General features: G+C 44.9%; 1 protein-coding gene across 3 annotated transcripts in view; it reads right to left on the bottom strand.

Moving 5' to 3' along the window:
• PPFIBP2 (PPFIA binding protein 2) overlaps window positions 1-22,336 on the bottom strand; it is a 190,957-nt gene that overhangs the window by 14,107 nt on the left and 154,514 nt on the right. For all 3 annotated transcript variants that reach the window (XM_060262105.1, XM_060262103.1, XM_060262104.1), the window contains 6 exons: window positions 21,923-22,073; window positions 19,421-19,532; window positions 12,978-13,066; window positions 10,796-10,918; window positions 8,920-9,045; window positions 4,354-4,542 (listed from right to left, as the gene is read on the bottom strand). In XM_060262105.1, the coding sequence (XP_060118088.1) occupies window positions 4,354-4,542; window positions 8,920-9,045; window positions 10,796-10,918; window positions 12,978-13,066; window positions 19,421-19,532; window positions 21,923-22,073 (790 nt within the window). The remainder of the gene's footprint in view (window positions 1-4,353; window positions 4,543-8,919; window positions 9,046-10,795; window positions 10,919-12,977; window positions 13,067-19,420; window positions 19,533-21,922; window positions 22,074-22,336) is intronic.

The raw sequence follows: 22,336 nt of genomic DNA, 5'->3' as shown, positions 1-22,336 counted from the left end.
ATTGATTTAACAGGAGGGTGAAGGTGCAACATATCCCTGAGGAATGATTTGGACAGTCTATGGGAGAAAACAGTCTGACTGTCGATAGGCTTATGGAAAGCCAAGATGGCTGAAAGATGAACCTTTGAGGAGGAATAACTGAGTCCAGAAACTTGTAATGACAAAAGGTATTCTAAGATCAAAAGGAGAGGTACAGTCTCTGGATCAAGTTGTTGAGAAAGCGCAAAAGAACAAAAGTGCTTCTAATTACACTGGTATGAACGTCTAGTGGAAGTTTTCCTGGCATTTAGGATAACTTGTGCAACATTTAATGGCAAGTCTATGGCCATATTCTCCATGCTGTGAGCCCCAGGATCTGGGGATTGTGGTGCCATAACTGGCCCTGATTCTTGGTGAGAAGGTCGTCTGCCAAAGGAAGGCGGCGGTAGGTGTGATGAGACAGCTGAAGGAGCCTCGTGAACCACGGTAGCCGTGGCCACTGTGGCGTTATTAGGATGCTATCTGTACCATCCCGAACGATCCTGAGAAGAGATCGAGTAATTAGAGGAGTTGGGGGGGAAAAGGTAATGTAGTGGCTCTTTCCAAACGTGAAGAAAAGCATCGTTGCTTCTCCTGGAGTAAAAGCGATGGCATTTTGAATTGGCCCTTTTTGCAAAGACATCTATTCATAGGACCCCGAAGCATGCAAAGATGCGATGCAGATAGCGTGGAATGAGGGACCATTCGTGGTCGTCCAGGTGAATCCTGCTGAGGGAGTCGACTAACATGTTCTCTATCCCTGGCAAATGGACAGCAGTCAGGTAGATTTCGTTCCTGATGCACCACTCCCATAGGGCTATGGCTAGTCGACATAGATGGACGGACTTGGTCCCACCCTGCCTGTTCACGTAGAAAACTGTAGCCACGTTGTCCATTGTAATCTGAACATGTTGGTCGGTTAAAGGTGGGAGAAAGGACTGAAGAGCCCTTTGAACAGCAAGAAGTTCCAGGCAGTTTAAGTTCCAGGCACTCTCAGAGGCAGTCCACAGACCCCTGACAGTCTTGTCCTCTAAGTGGACTTCCCATCCTCACTTGGAGGCATCTGTAGTTAAAACAGCAGATGGAGGGGGAAGAACCACTCTAATCTACAGAGTAGATTGTTTGGGACTGTCCACCAGGAGAGGGAGAGTTGAACTCTCTGACGTACAGTAAACATGGTGCTCTGAGGTTGTATGTAAGGGTGGTAGGCACGAACGAACCAGAGCTGGAATGGCCGCATACGCAGTCTGGCAAAACGATGTACCAAAGTTGTTGCGGCCATGAGGCCCAAAAGACGTTGAATGATGATTGCAGGTCGTGTCGGAGAAAGTATGACATCCTGGGCCAACGACAGAATAGTTTGGGTCCGATCCAAGGGAAGACAGATGAGGTGAGGCAACGTGCAAAGATGAGCACCTATGAATTGTAGATCCTGTGTTGGGGTGAGATGAGACTTGATAACGTTCACGCACAGGCCCAAGGAGGCAAGAAGAGAGAGGGTTGTTTTGAGATCCTTCACAAGCTGATGTGCTGTAGGGGCGATTATCAACCAGTCTATGTACGGGAAAACAAAGATATTTGTGGTGCTGAGGTCTGATGGTTACGTGGAAACAGGCATCCTGGAGATCCAGGGAAACCCTCCATGAATTCTGGGGTATTAAGGGCAGGATCGATTGAACAGAGATCATTCTGAATTTTTTGTAGATTATCTGTTTGTTTAGTCTCCTGAGATCCAGAATGGGTCTTTTGCTGCCATCCCTCTTGGGAACCAGAAAGTATTGTGAGTAGAAACTTGTTCCATGATGGTGATGAGGAACAGGCTCTATCGCATTTTTTTGGAGCAAGTCCATGATCTCTTGTTGGAGATGAAGAGACGGCGGGGTGACAACGAAATGGTGATGGTGAGGGGGCAAAATTAACTCAATGGCATAACCTAGCCAAATTATGGTGAGCACCCAAGAGTCTGTGGTGATCGAATTCCAAGTCTGGTAGAAAGGGAAAAGTCTGGTCTGATAAAGAGGATCCAGCTGTCGAAAAGGGCATGGAGTGAAGTCAAAGAGACTCCTTGGCTGGCGAGATAGACTGGTAGCATAGATAGGAATGATCCAGAAGGAAAATCAGCCTGAACCAGGTCATGAACTACATCCGAAATCTTGGGTGAGTCCGATGAGAGAGTCACATTCAAGGTCTCAGCCACAGTGGTTGATGAAGTTAAGATAGACTTTAGATCCATCAGATGGGGAAAGACGGTTTGGTCGAGTAGAGTCAGAGCCAGGGGAGTCAGGTGGATGTTCAGAATCGGAAGTACATGAGCTGTCCTCAGATTCAGAGTCTGGTTCTTGAAGAGGTGTATTGGGTTTGGTCGGTGCAGACTCGGGGTCCTCTGGAGGAGGAATAGACTTAGGTCATGGCGGCAGGTGCTCTAAGTTATGGCAGGTGCCGCAGGCATAGTGGAGCAAATTGGGGTGTCATGGATTCAAGGTGGCATGTGAGATTCACAGTACCGAGAAGGTTTACGGTCTCGAGACGAAAGGTATTAGATGTCTCGGGTTTGAGAAGGTTCATGGTATCGATGGTGGTGTCTTGGGTTCGAGATGGTGAGGGTTCAAGGTCACAGAGTCGAGGAAGTGTAACTTCACAGTCTCTATGAGAAGTGACATCAAGTTCACCGTACCAAGAACATCTGAATCCCTCATTCGAAGGTGAACAGCAGTAGCGATGGTAGACTCGACAATGTCGAGGAGATGGAGATCTAGAGACCGAGGAGTATTCATACCAACTAGCGTGGTAGTAATCACAGTAGTCACAATGGGATGGAGAACAGGAGCGAAAATCATGGCGGTGAGCCGGGGAACGAGAATGGAGATTCTGAGTGGACACTTGTGTTGAAGACTCCTGATACAGAGGAGAAACCCCAAGTTGGAGTAGAGACCCGAGTTGGAGTAGAGACCAAGCACACTCCTAAGAAAGGATCAGAGGGTCAGGTTTGAAAATGTCCAAGGGGATAGCACTGTGGACCGAAGGTGATCGAGACCGAATCAGAATAACTTCAATGGGAACATGAGGAGTGAATTGAGGCATGTCCGAAATCACGTTGGAAGGCGCCGAGAGCTCTGGAGGAATTAGTGGTTGAGTTGAAGCCGAAGAAAATCCAGGTTGGGTAGAAACCGAAGCCATAGGAGTCAAAATGGTAGCCGTCAGGGTTGATAAAGCCATTGGAGTTGACTTGGTTATCGGGTCACGAGGTTTTTTTGGAACTGTTGTCAATGAGTTGGAGTGGTGCCGAAACTTCTTTGAGAACTTATGACCCAAATCGGAGTGCTTAGATGCTCCCTTGTCGGACTTATGCTTATTCAGGGATTGCACAGCAGCCGACACAGCCGAATCTCCCGCTCGATGAGGAGGAGGTGGCGAATCAGAACGGGGCATGGCCTGGAGAGATTTTTCAAGCAGAAACCTTTGGAGTCTTGCTGCTCGATTTTTTTGCGCCTGTTTTCCGAAATTGGCGCAGTGCGGGCAGGTATTGACCCAATGAGCTTCACCCAAGCAAAAAAGGCAATAAGACTGTCAGAAGTAGGGATTTTAGTCCCACACCTCTGACATTTTTTAAAGGTACTTTTCCCTTCCATACGCTCCGGACAAAGGAGGGGAAAAAGGGAAAGGAAAGCGCAAAAATAAGGGGTTTTTTTGGGTTTTTTAAGGACGAAGAAAGCAGAAACGGAGAAAAAGAAGAAATAAGAGGAATATGATACCACTGGTGGAAAAGGGACGACCTGAGAAGAAGGGAACACAGCAAGGTAGGTGTTGTCTGGGCGGCGGTTAGGAAGAAACTGAGTGGGAAGGATGCCTCCCGTTCGCTCCAGGCATGCGCTGTTGATGTCTGCTCCCCAGGACGAGCAGGAGAGCGCGCCAAAAAACGCTCTACGCGAGCTATTGGAGATTCCGAGGTACAGATCCGTTGCCAGCGGCAAGACCCATGTGTGGGACTGCACAGAGACCACGATGAAGATATGAACATTCCTGCCTCACACCCCCTGCTTTACCCATAGACCTTACAAAAATGATGCTACTGGGGACAGGGGACCCAGAGGAATGGCATGAGAGGCAAATCAGGGGTCTGCAGCAAGAACAGGGAATAGGCAAAAACAACATCTCCATTTCAGTTAGCAGAAAACTTAGTCTGAAGCCAACCCGTAGGCTTTTAATGTAGATATGTCTAAATATTCTACCATTTACACATTTTTTACAAGAAAAAATGTGTTTTTACAAGCTCTTTCTAAAACTGGTCTTTTAAACCACAGGCCAAGACATCAAGAGAATTCCCACGTAGCCTACCCGAACTTTAGCAGTGGTAGTCAGAGGGGTGTAAACAGTAGATTCCATTATTTCCTGCTTCTCTTGCTGTGCCTCTGGTCCAATTAGCACATTGAAGTTAGTGGTCAGATGGCGTCTTAGCAGAGTCTTTTGGGGAGGAATGTTGAGAAGCATTGCCAGAGTGTCACCATTGAAACGAGGTTCAAGGATCTGGAGGGGAAATAGAGCCAGATGCACTTTGCTTCATACATGATTGTTAAGCATGCAAAATGAACTGTTAATGTTATTTGTGGGGTTCAGTATTTCTACACAGCATCCATAATGCTTCACAGTATTGCAGAAAGGAAACAACTCCTTACAAGTTTTAGCCATTATAATTTCCAGCAGTCAGCTCTATTAGAGAAGAACTGGTCCGTAATTTTCAATACGGATTCTTGGGAGTAGCACTACTGGACATTGCCTGCATAATAACCATTACAATTCCATAGTATATTAATATTTATGTAGCACCACCAGTGTTCATGATACTTAAAAAAAGAAGAAGGAAAAAAAGGTTTCTGCTACTGAATTTTGATGGTGGCAGAAAACTATAAGACTAACCAAGGGATGTATCTGAATGGATGCACTCATCTCTCTCTCTATATATAGACAAAGACATACACAAACACACACCCTGGCTCCGTGAAAAATGGAGAGGGGCTCTGGCTTAGTGACAGAGCATGTTCTTTGCCTGTAGAAGGTCCCAGGGTCAATCTCTGGAATCTTCAGTTAAAGGAGCTCTAGTCCTGGAAAAATATTTGTGCCTTTGAGACCCTGCAGATACGTTTGCCAAGTCATGGCATTTGTTTATTTAGTGCATTTTTATGCCTTTCCACCATAGAACACAGGGCAGTACACCTGGTTCTTACCCCCATTTTATCCTTACACCAACCCTGTTTGGTGTAGTGGTTAAGTATGCCGACTCTATTCAGGGAGAACTGGGTTTGATTCCACACTCCTCCACTTGCACCTGCCATAAGTTGGCTGCAAACTTGATGATACTTTGCACACACATGAAAAGCTTATATCTGCCACCCACATGGACACTGGATTTACAGCTACCTTGCATTTCCTCCTTTGATTTGATTAAAGGGACAAAACTCCAGGACATTCAAGAGTTCTGCCTGGAATGAGTTTGATATTGTGTGGAAGCTCAACAACAAAAGTGAGGACTTGCTGCATTTCCTGTGAGGGAAAAACCTGTATGGAAGCAGCCAATGTGTTGATTTGCTATAAGCAGTTGTGTTATGTTCATACACCTCCTGATATTTATGGCTATCAATAAACTAAAAATATTAGTATAACTTCTCAATCTTTGCTGTCAAAGGCATCAAGAAATAGATGAGTTTTAGGAATGAATGACAAGAGAAGGAAGGACAGGGTGTCTCTAGAAAAGTAGCTCCTCTGTCTGCAAATGCCTGTCCAGGAAGGAAGCAGATTCATGTGTGCTTTACTTCGTATAGCAGAAATGTCCATACAATGCAATGCATCTGCAGATATACTCATCTCTACATTCGTACTAGGGTTAAGCAGATTTCTGTTGTTACTTTCTTTAACTTGCTTTGTTTCACTTTACTTTTAGTTTGCAGATGACACTAAATTGTTCAGGGTGATGAGAACCAGAGAGGATTGTGAGGAACTCCAAAGGGATCTGTTGAGGCTGGGTGAGTGGGCGTCAACGTGGCAGATGAGGTTCAATGTGGCTAAGTGCAAAGTAATGCACATTGGGGCCAAGAATCCCAGCTACAAATACAAGTTGATGGGGTGTAAACTGGCAGAGACTGACCAAGAGAAAGATCTTGGGGTCGTGGTAGATAACTCACTGAAAATGTCAAGACAGTGTGCGTTTGCAATAAAAAAGGCCAACGCCATGCTGGGAATTATTAGGAAGGGAACTGAAAACAAATCAGCCAGTATCATAATGCCCCTGTATAAATCGATGGTGCGGTCTCATTTGGAGTACTGTTTGCAGTTCTGGTCGCCGCACCTCAAAAAAGATATTATAGCATTGGAGAAAGTGCAGAAAAGGGCAACTAGAATGATTAAAGGGCTGGAACACTTTCCCCATGAAGAAAGGTTAAAACACTTGGAGCTCTTTAGCTTGGAGAAACGTTGACTGCGGAGTGACATGATATAGGTTTACAAGATAATGCATGGGATGGAGAAGGTAGAGAAAGAAGTACTTTTCTCCCTTTCTCACAATACAAGAACTCGTGGGCTTTCGATGAAATTGCTGAGCAGTTGTGTTAGAAAGGATAAAAGGAGGTACTTCTTCACCCAAAAGATGATTAACATGTGGAATTCACTGCCACAGGAGGTGGTAGCAGCTACAAGCATAGCCAGCTTCAAGAGGGGGTTAGATAAAATATGGAGCACAGGTCCATCAGTGGCTATTAGCCACAGTGTGTATATATGTATATGTATATATATATATGTGTGTGTGTGTGTGTGTGTATAATTTTTTGGCCACTGTGTGACAGAGAGTGTTGGAATGGATGGGCCATTGGCCTGATCCAACATGGCTTCTCTTATGTTCTTACTTGCTCTGCACTACATTCCACACCTTGGGAAATCCAGTTTACTATAATATTTTAAAAATAATTTTAGGATTGGAGCATGTGCAGTTTACTAAAGCTTCAGGTTCTATTTTTGCTGCACTTCCCATATTCTACATTATCCATGCGCACTGATAAAGCATGGAAGATTGCAAAAATGCAGTCCTAATGTGATCACCTGTATAACATCAAGGTGTTTATTCTACAATGTGTTGCTTACATGCATGTGCAGTCCAGTGATGCAGAAGACTAGAAGGGACAAATGAACAAAGAAAGTGAAAGATATTTTAAGAGTGCTGTGACAGACTGCACTTTAAAAGCTCGAAAGTGCTGTATAAACATGTAATGGACTGTGAAGGGTTAATGCTACACAGAGCCAGAGAGCCTTGAGTGACAGACTGCTCAAAGGAATTTGATTGGTTACCATCAATTGAACGGAAAGATTCAGGAACTGACAGTTTGAGTTTAGCCCTGACTGGGAGGGTTTAACTCTGACTGAAAACAGTTTCATACAGACTGAGGACTGGGAAGGTTGGCAAGCAAGAATGGGTAGATCAGTGAAGACTCCCATTCAGGCCAGGAAAAGGGCTTTTTAATGAGAGAAGTGATTATCTACACAGCTGAAAGGGAGATGGCTCTGAAGAGTGGTGTGATCCCTGGTGTGCTCAGAGAAGGAATTTGGGTGCTTGGTAGTGTACCCCTGCCTTCTGAAACCTAAAGAGTAAGTTTAACTCAGAAAGTATACTGGAGTGTTTAGGAAACATTGAAACAAAAGCCTCTTATCAATGATTTTAAGACTGTGAAAAGTTTGAAACTCAATTGCTGGAAACAGATGAACTGTAGTTTGTGAAAATATTAAATTACCATTTAATTCTTATTAATTTACCTCAGATATTTTATCCCTGTTTTCACTGGACATTTCCTTCTCTATACTGAATAAAACATTTTGTTTATTTTTTAATGTTATAAAGCCTCTTGTGTGCTATTTCAGATGTTTTAAGTTCAGAGGGTGATCTTGTCTCTTCCCTTAAGTTCCTGAGGCTGAGCCAGCATAAAAATACAATAAGCTGATAGTGAGACAGCCACAGATCTTCAAGAAAGAAGAAATAGATAAAGGGACTGCTCAGTCAGAAAGGAAGAGAAAAATGAAGGGAAAATCCTGCATCTGAGGGAGGGAAGAGGGAAAGATCATAAGTGTATATACAGAATTTTACAAAATTAAAGAAGTAAAAAATAAAACAAGGTAGGATTTTGAATGCATTTCACTTTAGAAACAAAAAAACATAATTTGGGACAAATCCCAATGAGCATCAGTTCAGAAGTATCTCTAGAATATACATGTCAAACCATCAGCCATTTGACCATCAGCCTTGGTTGTCAAAATCAGTAGAGAGCAGTGCACTGTGACCACAGATTCACATGACTGATGATGCTGTGAGCCAACTCTTAGACATTAGCTTGGCAAAAACTTTATGTAACAAAGCAAGCGCTAAAAATCGAAAATATTCTTTATATGAAATCTTGTAAAAAATATCTTTCCTTTAATAAATTGTAAACAATTGTTCATCTTCAATCTAAGCAATCTGACATTTGCAATTTTGGAAAGGATATTCTAGCTTGAAAGAAATTTGTTTCTTTCAACCAACTTCCTCGTATTGCCTGCATTCACTGAGTATGTGTTAATGCTTTATCAATAATGGATTTGAAAGCAATTTCCGCTCTCTAATTTTAATTTCACAAACCCATATGTTAAATGCCAGAGACTTTAGGTATGCCCATTTATAAAATTTAATTTATATACAGTCATATTTACTTTTCATGAGAGCTGAAAGCTGATCAATGAACACACTTTCTATCATAGGAAGTACAGTTCCCCTTTCTTCAGTTCACAGAAGTATAGTGTGCAGTTCTGTAATATAGGTACTTCAGAAGATGCATTTGAATTTTTATATTTTTAAAAAAGAAAAGCAAATTTCAAGAACTAGCTTCTTACAATGAGGCCACCATGAACGCCACTTCCTCGAAGGTTGGGTGCATATTCTGCCAGATCTACTGATCTGAGCCACTCCATCACTCTGTGGTTGGACCATTGAACTACTTCAGATGGTGAAATGTTATTCTATTATGGAAAAGATAAAATATACAAATGACACTGATGCCTGACTAGCTCAATTATTATTTCTATATGTTGTCTTGCTACTGCTCTTAAATTCATTTTTATGTAAATCAACCACTCAAATCACCTTTTGCACTTAAGCAACACAATTCAAAAGTCCACATTCATTTTACTACAAAGAGAACCTACTCATCTCAACAACATAAAAAAGGTGTCTAGTGGTGCCTTAAAGACTAATGGCAGTTATTCTAGCACAACCTTTTTTTAGACAAAGATCCTCAGATGCATGAAGTGCCTTTGGGCAGAAATATTGCTGCAGACAACAGAAATGGGAAGAGGCTACTTTAAAACAACAGCCAATCAAAAGAATAATCAGTTCATTCAGGGAAACTGAGGAACACTCTGAACTATCTATCTCAACCCATCTATTAACAGTGGAGATTGGCCCTTATCACAGGTTTGCCAGCTTCCAGATCGGCTGGAGAACAAGCAAATGCTTCTATCAGTGGCTCTAAAGTAAACTCTCAACGTTGTGGAATTGTGAAATTACTGAAGGTTTAATTCAATGTAAGTATGATGCTATGTATATAGAAGTAAAATGATGTATATCTGCATAATGGAAGAATGAATATTGTATAATTAAAATAGTGCTTGAAAAATGTGTATGGTAATGATGGTTATGTGGAATTGAGTTGTATATAACAGAGGGGAATACGTTCCTAGGCAGATGTTAAAAGTAAGTTGGATGTTAAAATAATGTAACTAGTGTATGGCATGTGATGTAATGTTATGATTTATGGTTTATTATGGGAGCAGGCTGTAGCTGAGATAAAGCAATTGAGCGAAGCAGGAAGTAAGACCGGTATCGCCTGTTGCACTATAGAAGCTACTGCTGGTTCTCACTTGGAATATTGGTGTTGGAAATTTTGCTGAATTTGTATATTGATTGTTTCCACACTTATATGAAGCTAACTTGCTCAAAGAATAAATCAAAATGAACAGTGATTTAAATTGCTTTACTGCACATTACAACTTTAAGAGAGAGAGAGTTTACTTTAGAGCCGCGTTTACATGGAGCGTTTGCTTGCTCTTCAGCTCTATTTTCCGAGTGACTTTGGTTTGGTTCCTCAACTTTCAGATGGGGCCTGGAGCTCTCCCAGTATTACAACTGATTCTTATATGACAGAGATCAGTTCCCCTGTAGAAAACGGTAGCTCTGGTGGGTGGACTATAGTATTATGCCTGCTGAGCTCCCTCCCCTCCAAAACTCCACCCTTCCCAGGCTCCAGCCTCTGCTCAGAAATATTTTTGTCTAATGGATTAACATTTCACATATCTAAGGAACTGAGCTTTCATTCCTGGAAGCATATGTTGGAATAAATTCTATTGGTCTTGCTACTGGACTCCTGGTTTATTTCAGTTCAAGACTCAAATTATACTCCTCAAGGGTAGAGCCATTTGGCAGAGTAGGGCTACAGTCTGCTGAAAGATCAGCTCATGGGCAGACATCTGCAAAGATGGCTTATTATTCATTTCACAAGCTGCTCCTTATGCACACTGGGCTGAACATGAGCAAAGAGAAGCACAGGGGCAAGGCGGCACAGTTGGTGCCCCCCACCCCTTTATCCCAGGAAGAAAAGGCAGGCAGAACTTTATTATTATTCTCTGTTGCTTTCTGCCATGAGAGATAAGCAAGCACTGCTTCTAGGAAGCTAACGGTCACAGAATGGATGGATTGTGGCTTTTTTTTCACCTCATCTACTGGCCTCCTCCGTAGACAGTGAGGGTTGAAACTATTCACATGCAGCACATGAATGGCACACTTTATACTGAGATGATGCAGCTGGCTGGTGACCTTGAGGAATAGGAGGTCATTCTGCAAAATAAACCAAGAAACTGACTGCACAGCATGCATTGTCAAAGACAGTCTACTTTGCAGTTCATAAGGGAAGACTAGACCTTATGATATCTTAATAAAGAAAATGGAAATCTGGAAAAAATGTTTTCTTTTGTTGGTGAGACTAAAACAGAATTATGGTTAGAAAATATAATCCCAAAATGGCCTTAATACGGTTTAAAGAAATTAATGTAATATAGTTGATCACCATTTTTTGCTAAAATGGAACCTCTATGTTGGGGGGCAGGAACGTTTGGCATATTTGAGGCAAAACAGTGATAGCTCAGCAAGGAATGTCTCCTTTGGTTATACCTCCTCCCAGCCCCTATTGTTTCTCACCATCTCCAGACAGAGCAGCTAATGCTCTCCTCCACCAGGCATCTTTAAACACAACATTGCAAGCTAAGCATGCCCAGTTAGGCTGCTTTTCAAACTCTTGTGGCAGTCTGAGAAGCCATACTGAGTATGCATACAGCCGGCAACATAATGTTTAAAGGCCCCCTGGGCCAGTGAGCAGGGAAGGCGCAGTAGCAGCTCTGGCTCCTGGGCAGATGGGAGGCAGAGCTAGGGTTAGCAGCAGTGGTGATTGCCACAACTTGCACACCTGCTTCCAGTAAATGGAAATGGGGCACTGCCTCCATCAGGATCCAAAAATCCCTTCTCCACAACCACTGATCCTTCCACTTGCATCTTTTAAATGTCAGTTTGCCATGGGAGAATTCATGGGAGGGGGTCCATGGACCCAACCTGTTTGCAATAACACAGTCTGTCTGCAAGGAGCAAATTACTTCCTCTCCTGGACCTTCACTCCTGTTCAGGGCAACAGGGCTGCGGCAGGTCTGCACACCACCAGAGTTCTGACCCAGAATGGGAACAGCACATGCAGGAAGAGAAGAGAACATACAAATCTCTTACGGCTGTGTTACTGTTAGCATGGTCTGAATCCTGCTCACTCTGCCTCATGCAGATCAACCCGCAGTAGGGTAGGTCTCAGTTGAAATGGAATAGAACAGTCCTGTGAATGACCTGCAGGATATTGTCCCATTTTTATGGAGCAATGGTATAGCCAGTCTGATTCTCCTCCATGCTTCCCACTCCCACCCAGCCCACACTGGCTGCTGCTGATCCTGACTTCCTGGCTGACATCTTTCCCCATTTCCTGTTCTCTTCATTTGTCTATACTATGGGATTACATGTCTTAAAATTTTATGAACAGATTGCTTCTTCCCTTCTGAAGCTTCCTTGAGGAGTAAAACAAACCCACAATTTTTTCTAGAGCCACCAAAAGAACAAAGAGGGCAGCCATGTTGGTCTGAAGCAGTTGAACAAAGCAGCAGTTAAGTTGCACCTTTAAGACCAACAAAGTTTTATTCAGAATGTAAGCTTTCGTGTGCTCTCTAAGCACACTTCATCAGATGAGGGGATCAGGTATTGTGGGCTGAAATACATGCAGTTTGTTTTTTTAAGAGTGCAAACTGGCTGTGGTCACATGATAAAACAAATAACAAATTGGTGTTTTTGCAAATCACAGAAGGAAATACATAGGAAATACATGTCCTTCTGTGATTTGCGAAAACACCAATTGGCAGGCAACTTTATTACCTTTTATGGCTATCCAGACCAAATGGCCAAGCCACCCTGTTTTATCATGTGACCACAGCCAGTTTGCACTCTTAAACAACAAACTGCATGTATTTCAGCCCACAATACCTGATCCCCTCGTCTGATGAAGTGTACTTAGAGAGCATACGAAAGCTTACGTTCTGAATAAAACTTTGTTGGTCTTAAAGGTGTAACTTGACTCCTGCTTTTTCACCAAAAGAACAGTTACTTTTGCTATTTGATTTGGGAAAGTTATAAAAAAAGCAAATTTGGAACACATATTTTAAAAAACCCAAAGTATACATGAAAAATCATGAAAAAATCATGAGGTCAAAATGTTTCTGTGTGAAGAAGGTTTATACCCTTCACCCTCTATTAGTGTGAAAGAAAAGCTGTGAAAATATGAAACATATAATGACAGGTCAAACCATCTTACCACCGTCAGATATTGAAGCATTCTGCCATCCACTCTTGATTCATGAAACTGGTCTTTGTACTGAGGCAGACCTATGTCATCAAGCCACCCTGTAAAATAAGTACCAACAATACACAGAAATAGAACTTTTTTGTATTTTATTTGCAAGCTTATAAATGGCATCTTTTACACATCCTTAGTGCCCTTTTGCCTCCCCACCTGCTCATCTATCCTCAATCATAATAGCCAGATTCAGGTGAGTAGCCATGTTGGTCTGAAGCAACAGAACACAGTTTGAGTCCAGTAGCATGTGTAAGACCAACAAAGTTTATTCTGGGTTATAAGCTTATGAAAGCTTATACCCAGAATTAAACCTTGTTTGTCTTAAAGGTGCCACTGGACTCAAACTTTGTTCCATTATTTTCAGGTTAGGGCTTTTGCTGTTAGCAGTCATTTGAAGAAGAGACAGATTCCAGCTTTTCAACACTTACAAAAGTGCTAAATCTAAGTAATGCTACTAAAAAACAGGCTTCCTACCTGTAACTGATGATCTTCGAGTGGTCATCTGTGCATTCACACTCATGGGTTGAAGCGCCAGCACGATCCCTGATCGGTAACTCCAAAGTCCGGGATTTTTTGCAGCCCCACACCGGTAGGCATGCGCGACAGCCCCAGTGCAAATATCCTGCCAGTTCCTTCCCGCCGCCACCTATCAAGAGTACCATGACTGGCAGCAGAGGGGAAGGAGGGCAGGTAGTGTGAATGCACAGAAGACCACTCGAAGATCATCAGTTACAGGTAGGAAACCTGTTTATCTACTTCGTGATCTCTGTGCTTCACACTCATGGGAGATTAGCGAGCAAAGCTTACCTGGAGGAGGGAGCTGGCGGTTATGCAGAAGTAGCGGCTTGAAGGAGCAGGGTACCCAGCTGTGCTCTGCGACGCTTTCGGACATCCAGGGCATAATGTCGCATGAAGACATGAGGAGATGCCCAGGTTGCAGCCAAACAGATGTCTGCCAAGGAAGCACCCTTCAGAAACGCTGTGGACATAGCCATAGCCCTAGTGGAATGAGCACGGAGTGGCCCTGGCAAGGGGTGCTTAGCCAACAGGTAGCAGAGTTTAATGGCTTCCGTGATCCACTTAGAAAGCCTCTGTGCAGAGATCTTGAAACCCAACCTAGGGGCCGCATAGGAGACAAAGAGATTGGGATCCATCCTAAACGGCTTGGTGTGATGCACAAAAAACAACAACGCTCTCTTAACATCCAGGGCGTGCAGATATCTTCTGCAGAAAAGGGAGAAGGGTAAAATGTACGCAGAAACACTTCCAAATTAAGGTGGAAACTAGACACCACCTTAGGGAGGAACGAGATGTCTGAGGCCAAGGACACCCCATTGTCCTGAAAAGAAATGTATGGAGCATCACACCGCAGAGCCACTAACTCACCTGCCCTCCTGGCCGTAGTAACGGCCACTAAGAAGACAGTCTTCCAGGTGAGAAGATACAATGGGCAGGTAGCAAAGGGTTCAAAGGGGTGCCTCGAGAGCTGTTCCAGGACCAGTGGCAGATCCCAAGCAAGAGGAGAAACCTTAGACAGCGGGTGAAGCCATAAAAGATCCTTCAAAAAACGTTTTGTATACTGGTGTGTGAAAACCGATGCACCATCCACAGGGTTGTGATGAGCTGAGATGGCAGCCAGATATACTCGAATCGAGGAATGATGAAGCCCAGCATCAACAAGAGTCAATAAGAACTCAAACACAAACTCAAGACTAGCAGAACGTGCACTGATACCCTTGTCCCGCAGAAAGGACAGGAACTTAGACCACTTTCCTGCATAGGAGCGGCGAGTTGACAGCTTTCTACTGTTCAACATCACATGTTTCACTGTCAGAGAATTCTAGAAGCTGACTCTCTAAGCCGTCAGTTTGAGATGAGGTGAAACAGGCGACCTCCTTGAGCCAAAAGGAGATCCGGTTCCAACAGAAACTCATGATGACACCCCCGCCATTGCTAGGAGGACAGGAAACCAGCCCTGTCTCAGCCACCACGGAGCAACTAGGATGCACTCCGGAAGCTCCTGGGCCAATTTGTGAAGCACTCTGGTGAGAAGAGGCAAGGGTGGAAACAGGTAGAGGAACTTGCTGCCCATGGAAGTATAAGACCATCCCCTAGGGACCCTCCTCTGGAGCAGAATTGTTCGTATTTTCCATTGTTTGCCATGGCAAATACGTCTATTCTGGGATGACCCCAATCCCGGAACAGAGGTTCAAGGTATCTCCAATTCATCTCCCATTCGTGATGGGAAACATCCCCCCTGCTCAGGGAGTTCGCTTGAACACTGAGCTCCCCTGGCAGGTGGGTGGCTACAATGAAGGTCGGGGAGGCTATGCAGGTCTTCCAAAGCTGCATCGCCAACGCACACAGCTTTCTGGACACAGTCCCCCCCTTGATGATTTATATAACTCACAGCAGTCATGTTGTCTGACATCACAGCTACAGTCTGACCATTGATCAGGGGCAGGAACAACCTTAAAACCAGATGAACTGCCATGAGCTCCAAGAAATTGATGTGATGGTGAGCCATTGATGGGGACCATGGTCTGCCTACGCAAAGATCTCCTAGGTGTGCTCCCCATCCCCACAGCAAGGCATGTTGTTACTGTGATGGAGGGGAGTGAGAGATGAAATGGAGCTCCTCTGCAAAGATTGGACTTCATCCTTCACCAATCCAGAGAGCGTAGTACCAGCGAAGGAACTTGCAGAATCTTGGAAGGGAGATCTCTCACTGGATTGTAATTCCTGATAAACCAGAGCTTAAGGATTCACATCCTCAACCTCGCGAAACGCAGAACATTGGTAGTAGCCGCCATGAGGCCCAAGAGACATTGGACCTGCAGAACAGAAGCACATCTCACCGCCTGAAGAAGTTGAACCAGGAAGATGATATCCAACGCTCAGGAATCTGGAAGAAAAGCTAGGTGCTGGGTGGTGTCCAAAATTGCTCCTATAAACTGAACACTTTGCACTGGAACCAGGTGAGATTTCTTCATGTTCACCAGATGTCCTAGTGCTCTCAAAAGGTTGAGAATCACTTGGAGATGCGCTCTGAGAGAAGCTGCGGACACAGCAACCACCAAGCAATCGTCTATGTTGGGAAAAAGGATGATACCCTGGAGACGAAGGTAAGCCACCACAACAACCATGGTCTTTCTGAAGACCCTGGGGGCCGTGGAGAGCCCAAAAGAGAGCACCTGGTATTGGAAATGGTGAATCCCAATTGCAAAATGAAGAAATCCCCTGTGACTGGAGAGGATGCTGATGTGGAAAAAGGCATCCTTCAAGTCCAGGGTAGCCATCCAATCTCCCTTGTTGATGAGTGGAAGGATGCTTTGTAGAGTCAGCATTCTGAACTTCTGATAAGCGATGAATTCGTTCAGGCCCCTAAGATCCATGATCAGATGAAGTCCACCGTCCCGCTTGGGAACCGTGAAGTACCTGGAGTAGAACCCCTGACCCTTGAGATGATCAGGAACAGGCTCACTTGCTTGCTTGCTGAGAAGATTTTGAACTTCCTCCAGTAGAACAGCTGTAGGGTGTGTGATCACCAATCTGGGATGAGAAGGAGGCTGAACAAATTCTATTGCATAACCCTCCTATATGATGGACAAGAACCACTTGTCGGTGGTGATCTGCCGCCATGCTTGCAGAAATCTGTGGAAGTGAGTGGGCCCAGAGGGGGAGGGGAGAAGGGAAGATGCCAAAGTCAAAGCACCTGCTTGGGAGTCCTGTTAGTCTTGGACTTTCCCATGTGAGAGGAGAAAGAAGAAAACTTGGCTTTCCCTCCTGCAGCGAAGGAACTCTTGGCTTCATGCTGTCTCGTGCGCGGCTTCCACAAACTCTCAGGAGATTTGGTGGTAGGGCTTCTTAGGCCATTGCTTGGACCATGGACGAGGCTTGCCAGGGCGAGAGGAAGATGAAGGTACTCCCAGATTACGTGACGTCTTAATGCTCTTGTCCATTTCCTGTAGGACTGCATCCATAGTGGAGCTGAATAGACCCTCACCTTCAAAGGGGAGATCCTCAACCCAGGATCTGGTGTCTAACTGGAGGGCGGTGGCACGAAGTCAGGAATGACGATGCAGCGTAATGGCCGAGGTCAATGTCTTAGCTGTAGTGTCCACCATGTGTTTTGAAGCTTGCAACTGTTGTTTTGCCAGGAGCATCCCCTCCCTCTGGGCCTTTTTGGCCAAAGTGTGTTTATCCTCAGGCAGAGAGGCTAGCAGCGGTGAGAGTTGTTCCCAGGGGGAATACTGGTACCTCACCATGCAGGCAGAGTAATTAGAAATTTTTCCAAGCGTGCCCGCAGAATAAAAGCACCTGCCAAAAGTATCAATCCTCTTCCTCTCTTTATCTGGAGGCAAGGCGAGGGTCTTCTTAGCCTTGGACGAGGATGACACTACCACAGAATTGGGGCGTGGATGGTTAAAGAGAAACTCTGCGCCCTGTTCCTGGATCCTGTACATAGGATCCATATGCTTGGAAGAGATAGGGGTTGCGGCAGGCTTGGACCACGGATCTTTAATGGCTTGTAAGATGATCTTAGTAATGGGAAGGGCTATAGCTGTTGAAGTGTCCTTCTGCATAATGTCAAAGACTGTGTCGTCAATGACAGGTTGAGGCTGGACCACTGGCAGAGACAAGGAATGCGCCATTCTTAATTAGCTCCCCATAGGATTTCAAATCCTCGGAAGGGGAGATTGGAAGATCCTTAGCTATCCTGGATTCTGGTAACGATCCCTCCTGCTAATGGCCCGACTTCTCCTCATCATCATCGGAGGTCGATGGTGATGAAGATGCGCTGTGAGCCGATGGCAAACCTGGGGCGTCAACGGCAATCCTAGTCTAGGAGGTTTGCTCGACATCGGGACCACTGGAACATGCTGGCTTCCTGACCAACTTTGGGGTCGAAGTCGGCATCGATGAATCTCAGCGACCTGGTGGAGAATGTGTTAAGACTATGGAGTGGTGCGAGGCCTCAGAGCGCTGATCCCAGTCTGGGTTCTGAGGAGGGTACCAAGGAGATGGTAAATGATAGGGATAGCCCCCAAATGGATAAGCCCACAGTCACGGGTTCCAGTTGGGCAAAGGATGAAGACATCTAAAAGGGTCCAAAGGCTCCCCAAATCTCTCAGGCTGGAGCATCAAGTGTTGAGCGGTCCCTCGGCTGCGAAACTTCTAAGTCTGATGCTGAACTGGAATAGCCGCCCTCCTTCAAGTCTGCTGACCGTTCTGTAGGGTCAACCTCGTGATTGGAGCCAGAAAGGGAGGTGTGTGGAACATCCGTTGGACCTGAGGGGCTCTTCGGTCGAATTGGTGAAGCAAGGATTTTTTCCGGAGGCTCCCCTGAAACGATCGCCGGGTCCTTTGGTGGTGGAGAAGGGGTCTGCCGATCTTTGCGCCTCTTTTTCTCCTTATGTTTCCTGGGCTCAGCAGAGCGAGAGTCCCGGGCCCCTTTGGCCTTCTTGGCCGGGATCGATGGTTCTGACTGGGATGCTGAGCCCGCATGCTTGTGGGGGTGGTCGGCTCCCTGGAGTGGTTGGGTTGGTTGGCTTGATAATGAGGCCGGAACCGATGTCGATGCCTGAGTGCCCATCGAAGCAGTGGTCGACGCCGATGTTGACATCTGCGGTGCGAGAGCTGATTTTACCAGCGCCACCGAAAGCCTTGCAGCTTGGTTTTTCCTTGTCCGTTTGGAAAATTTTGAGCAGTGATGATAGGATTTCACTTGATAACCTTCCCCAAGGCACAGCAGACAAAGAGAATGTCCGTCTGGAGGAGGAATCTTGCTCCCGCACTTAAGGCACCACTTGAAAAACCCACAACGCTTTTCCATAGACAGGGATGGTGGGAGAAGGGCGGGGGAAAAAACCCCGAAGGGTTGAAACAACTAAACTAGCAGTCTCTATCTCTCTCTTTTTTTCTAACAACAGGAATGAAGAAAAAACCAAAAAGAAACCTGGAGAAGGAAAAAGAGTAACTACCAACCGACAAAGAACGAGTCTATCCGACGTGGCGGTAAAGAAGGAACTGGCAGGATATTCACGCCCACCACGTGGGCATGTGCACTAGGGCTGTCGTGCATGCCTACCAGTGTTGGGCTGCAAAAAATCCCAGACTTTGGAGTTACCGATCGGGGATTGGCGCTGGCGCTTCATCCCATGAGTGTGAAACACAGAGACCACGAAGAAGATCTTGCATCTATTCTAGGACAGCAACCAGTTGGCAAAAAGGGAAACCTAACCAACTTGGAATCACTACATCCTAATGCCCTCATTTCATTTCCCTCCCTTATTGCCTCAACCCCTTCCCAGCTAAAACTAAATAAGCTTCCACAAAATGTAAAGCGAGCAAGAAACACTGTCCATGTCTGTGAACTTCACTTAAGTTTTAGCACTTACGTGTCACCCAGAGATGATCTAGCTGTGCAGATTTATCATCTTGTTTTGTGTTTATAGCTTTAACAGCCAAAACCAATTTCTTCCTGTGCAGGGGATGCTTTATGCCAAGTTCCTATGGAAGGACAGTAAATGATCATGAAAATGGATTGTCCAGACTGAGAACCCATATCTTTTAGAGATCAGTTTCCCCAAAGAAACGGCATTATTTCAACAAGCTGCTATATTTGATATTGGGAATTCCTGAAAGTGGGAATGAACCCCTAAACCTCAGGGAAGCATAATTTATTTTTTATTTGAGCTTCTTTATATTCCATTTTTTACCCCAATGGAGACCCAAAGCAGCTGACATCATTCTCTTCTCTTCCATTTTATCCTCACAACAATCCTATGAGATGGGCTAGTCTCAGAGTGTGGATTGGCCCAAGGTCACCCAACAACCTTCCATGGCATGATTCAAACCTGAATTCCCCAGATCCTAGTCCAGCATTTTAATTACTACACCACTCTGGCTCTCCGAAGATGAACTATTGGAAGAACTGTGATCCAGTAAGTCAAGAGGAGCATTAGGATCTGTCATATGTGCACCCCTGGATTTCAAGCTGAGAAATCTTCTGATACTGAAGTGTCAAGACATTTTGTATAATATAGTGGGTTCAATGCAAGGAAGAGGCGAGGTAGTGGTGATCATAGCTCCTTTATTAAGCACAGCATGGCAAGGGCTGAACTCAAAGACTGGAGAACTGGGCCAATGGGGCCAACTATATACACATCAAGGGTCCCGCGCAAGGACACCATTGCATCATTCAAACCAGCAGGGGGCCCGTGATTGCAGCAGGACAGCAGGAATTTGGATCCTACTGGCCACTGTTCCCGAGTCCCCAAGCTCAGGTCTAAAGGCTCCAATGAGCCAGGCAGGAACTCCAGTACAATACAACAACATCAGTTCATATACACAACATTTTGTAACTAGCAAAATGTGGAGTGCACATCCTTGGAGACTGACTACCTTTGCTGGCTTTCCACCAATATCCCAGTGGTCTCGTTGACAGGGTCTCAAATCTAAAGAATGAAGTGTGAGTACAGTGGCACCTTTAAGACCAACAAAGTTTAATTCTGGGTATAAGCTTTCGAGAAGTGTAAAGACACACAAAAGCTTATACCCAGAATAAAACTTTGTTGGTCTTAAAGGTGCCACTGGACTCAAACTTTGTTCTGCTGTGTCATGAGCCCTGATGAGGAGGAGCTGGAAGGGTTAACAGACCTAGAAGAGTTGCCAGACAGTTCCTCAGCTGAACAAACAGCAGTTGGCCCATCAATCACTCTCCAGGTACCAGTGTCAGCTGTTGACGACCAATCTCCTCCAAGCTCTCCTCCTCTCATCTCAAGAGTTTGAAGCAGGCTCTGGAAAGAACTTTCAGAGTGAAGACATGAGGCACGCCAAGGCTTCAGATCTTTCAGCCCTGAGTTCTAGCAGAGTCACTGCCACCCAGGGAGCAGGCTGATTGAGACTCCCATATAGCTCCCACCCAGGACCTGGTAACCTTGTGGAAGCAACAACTCTGTTCTCTGGCTTGCATCCATGCTTCTTCCTGATCCTGAACAGCTTGATTTCCTTGGCATTCTGACCTTTTGGCTTTTGGACATTGACTTCTGATTCCGGTTTGTGATTCTGCATTGGTGACTTGGCTCCTGCTTGACTTCCTGGACTTTGACCTTGGACTGGCTTTAGACTCCTGCCTGCCTGCACCCTGAGAATGTCATATGTTGCTTCAGACCAACATGGCTGCCTACCTGAATAAAATATAAACAGTCTCCCTCCCCCTCCATATTAAAGACAGGAGTCAGGTGTAGAAGCACTTACTATTGATTTTCTGAAAAGTCTAATAACTGAACTCCAAGGCAGCTCATAATAAGAAAAAACTAACATTTTAAAAAAGATAATGGTGACTCATTAAGGCAAGGACGTACACAATGATACACAGCATCCTCTCTGCAGCTCTCTTGCTTCAACTGATGCTTTTTAACAGTTTCTCTGATGGCTGTGAGAAAAATAGCTCTGCCTTCAAACGGTGCTACCTAGCAACCAAGGCCAGGTAGAACTAGATTATTTGTTTGGGGGGGGTGGGGGAAGGCTTTTCTTTTCACAGGCAGATGGAGATACCACAGCTTCTGGCTCTTCCCAGCAGCAGTGAATGATGCAGGCACTGGAGTAGGAAGGATGGTACAAGCTGCCCTTTCCCCAGGCCTCCAGTATGATTTTTCCGGGGTTTTGTGATCATTTCAGGAAATTCCTTCCCTTAGAATCCTACCAAAACTGCTGTCAAATGCTTCTAAGCAGGCAATACATACTGTTATCATCAAAGCAAGCATTTGGCGGCCAGTGATAACCAAGGGATTTATTTTGTATTTTAAAAATACAGTACCTTACAATTCCTATTTTTTTTAAAAAAGCTTCTTCAAATTATGGCATAAATGTTAATACCCGTATTCTCAGTCTCTTACCTTTTCCATGTCCTGTGGTGTTGCTGTTAAAAGCGTGTGGCCAGATGTTATCCACTGACGTGCAAAAATGACATACTGACCAAGACCCAAGTTCTCAAACCAGTTACAAACTCGTTCATTGCCCCATTGAGCAAAGGGGGCATTATGATCACTAGGAAGCACAAATAAGAACATGAGATCCACATCATATGGTCTTCATTAGATTCTATGACATTTACTATCAGACTCCTTTTCGCACAATTATCCTGAAGTCATTGAGGGCTGGGGAAAGGAGAGTTTGAGGATTTCCGGGTCTCTATAGTTGTCCTGGTACAAAGGAGGAGGGATGCTAAGCCTGATTATTGAGCCTTGGGCACCAGAGGCTGAGTTTGTGAGAGGGGAACTCTTCACCCCTTGGTACAGCTCAGCCAATCC

This window comes from Heteronotia binoei, chromosome 21 (assembly GCF_032191835.1).
Source record: "Heteronotia binoei isolate CCM8104 ecotype False Entrance Well chromosome 21, APGP_CSIRO_Hbin_v1, whole genome shotgun sequence".
Taxonomy (NCBI): domain Eukaryota; kingdom Metazoa; phylum Chordata; class Lepidosauria; order Squamata; family Gekkonidae; genus Heteronotia; species Heteronotia binoei.
Note: the sequence above shows the minus strand (reverse complement) of the source record. Positions and strands in the feature narration are given on the sequence as shown.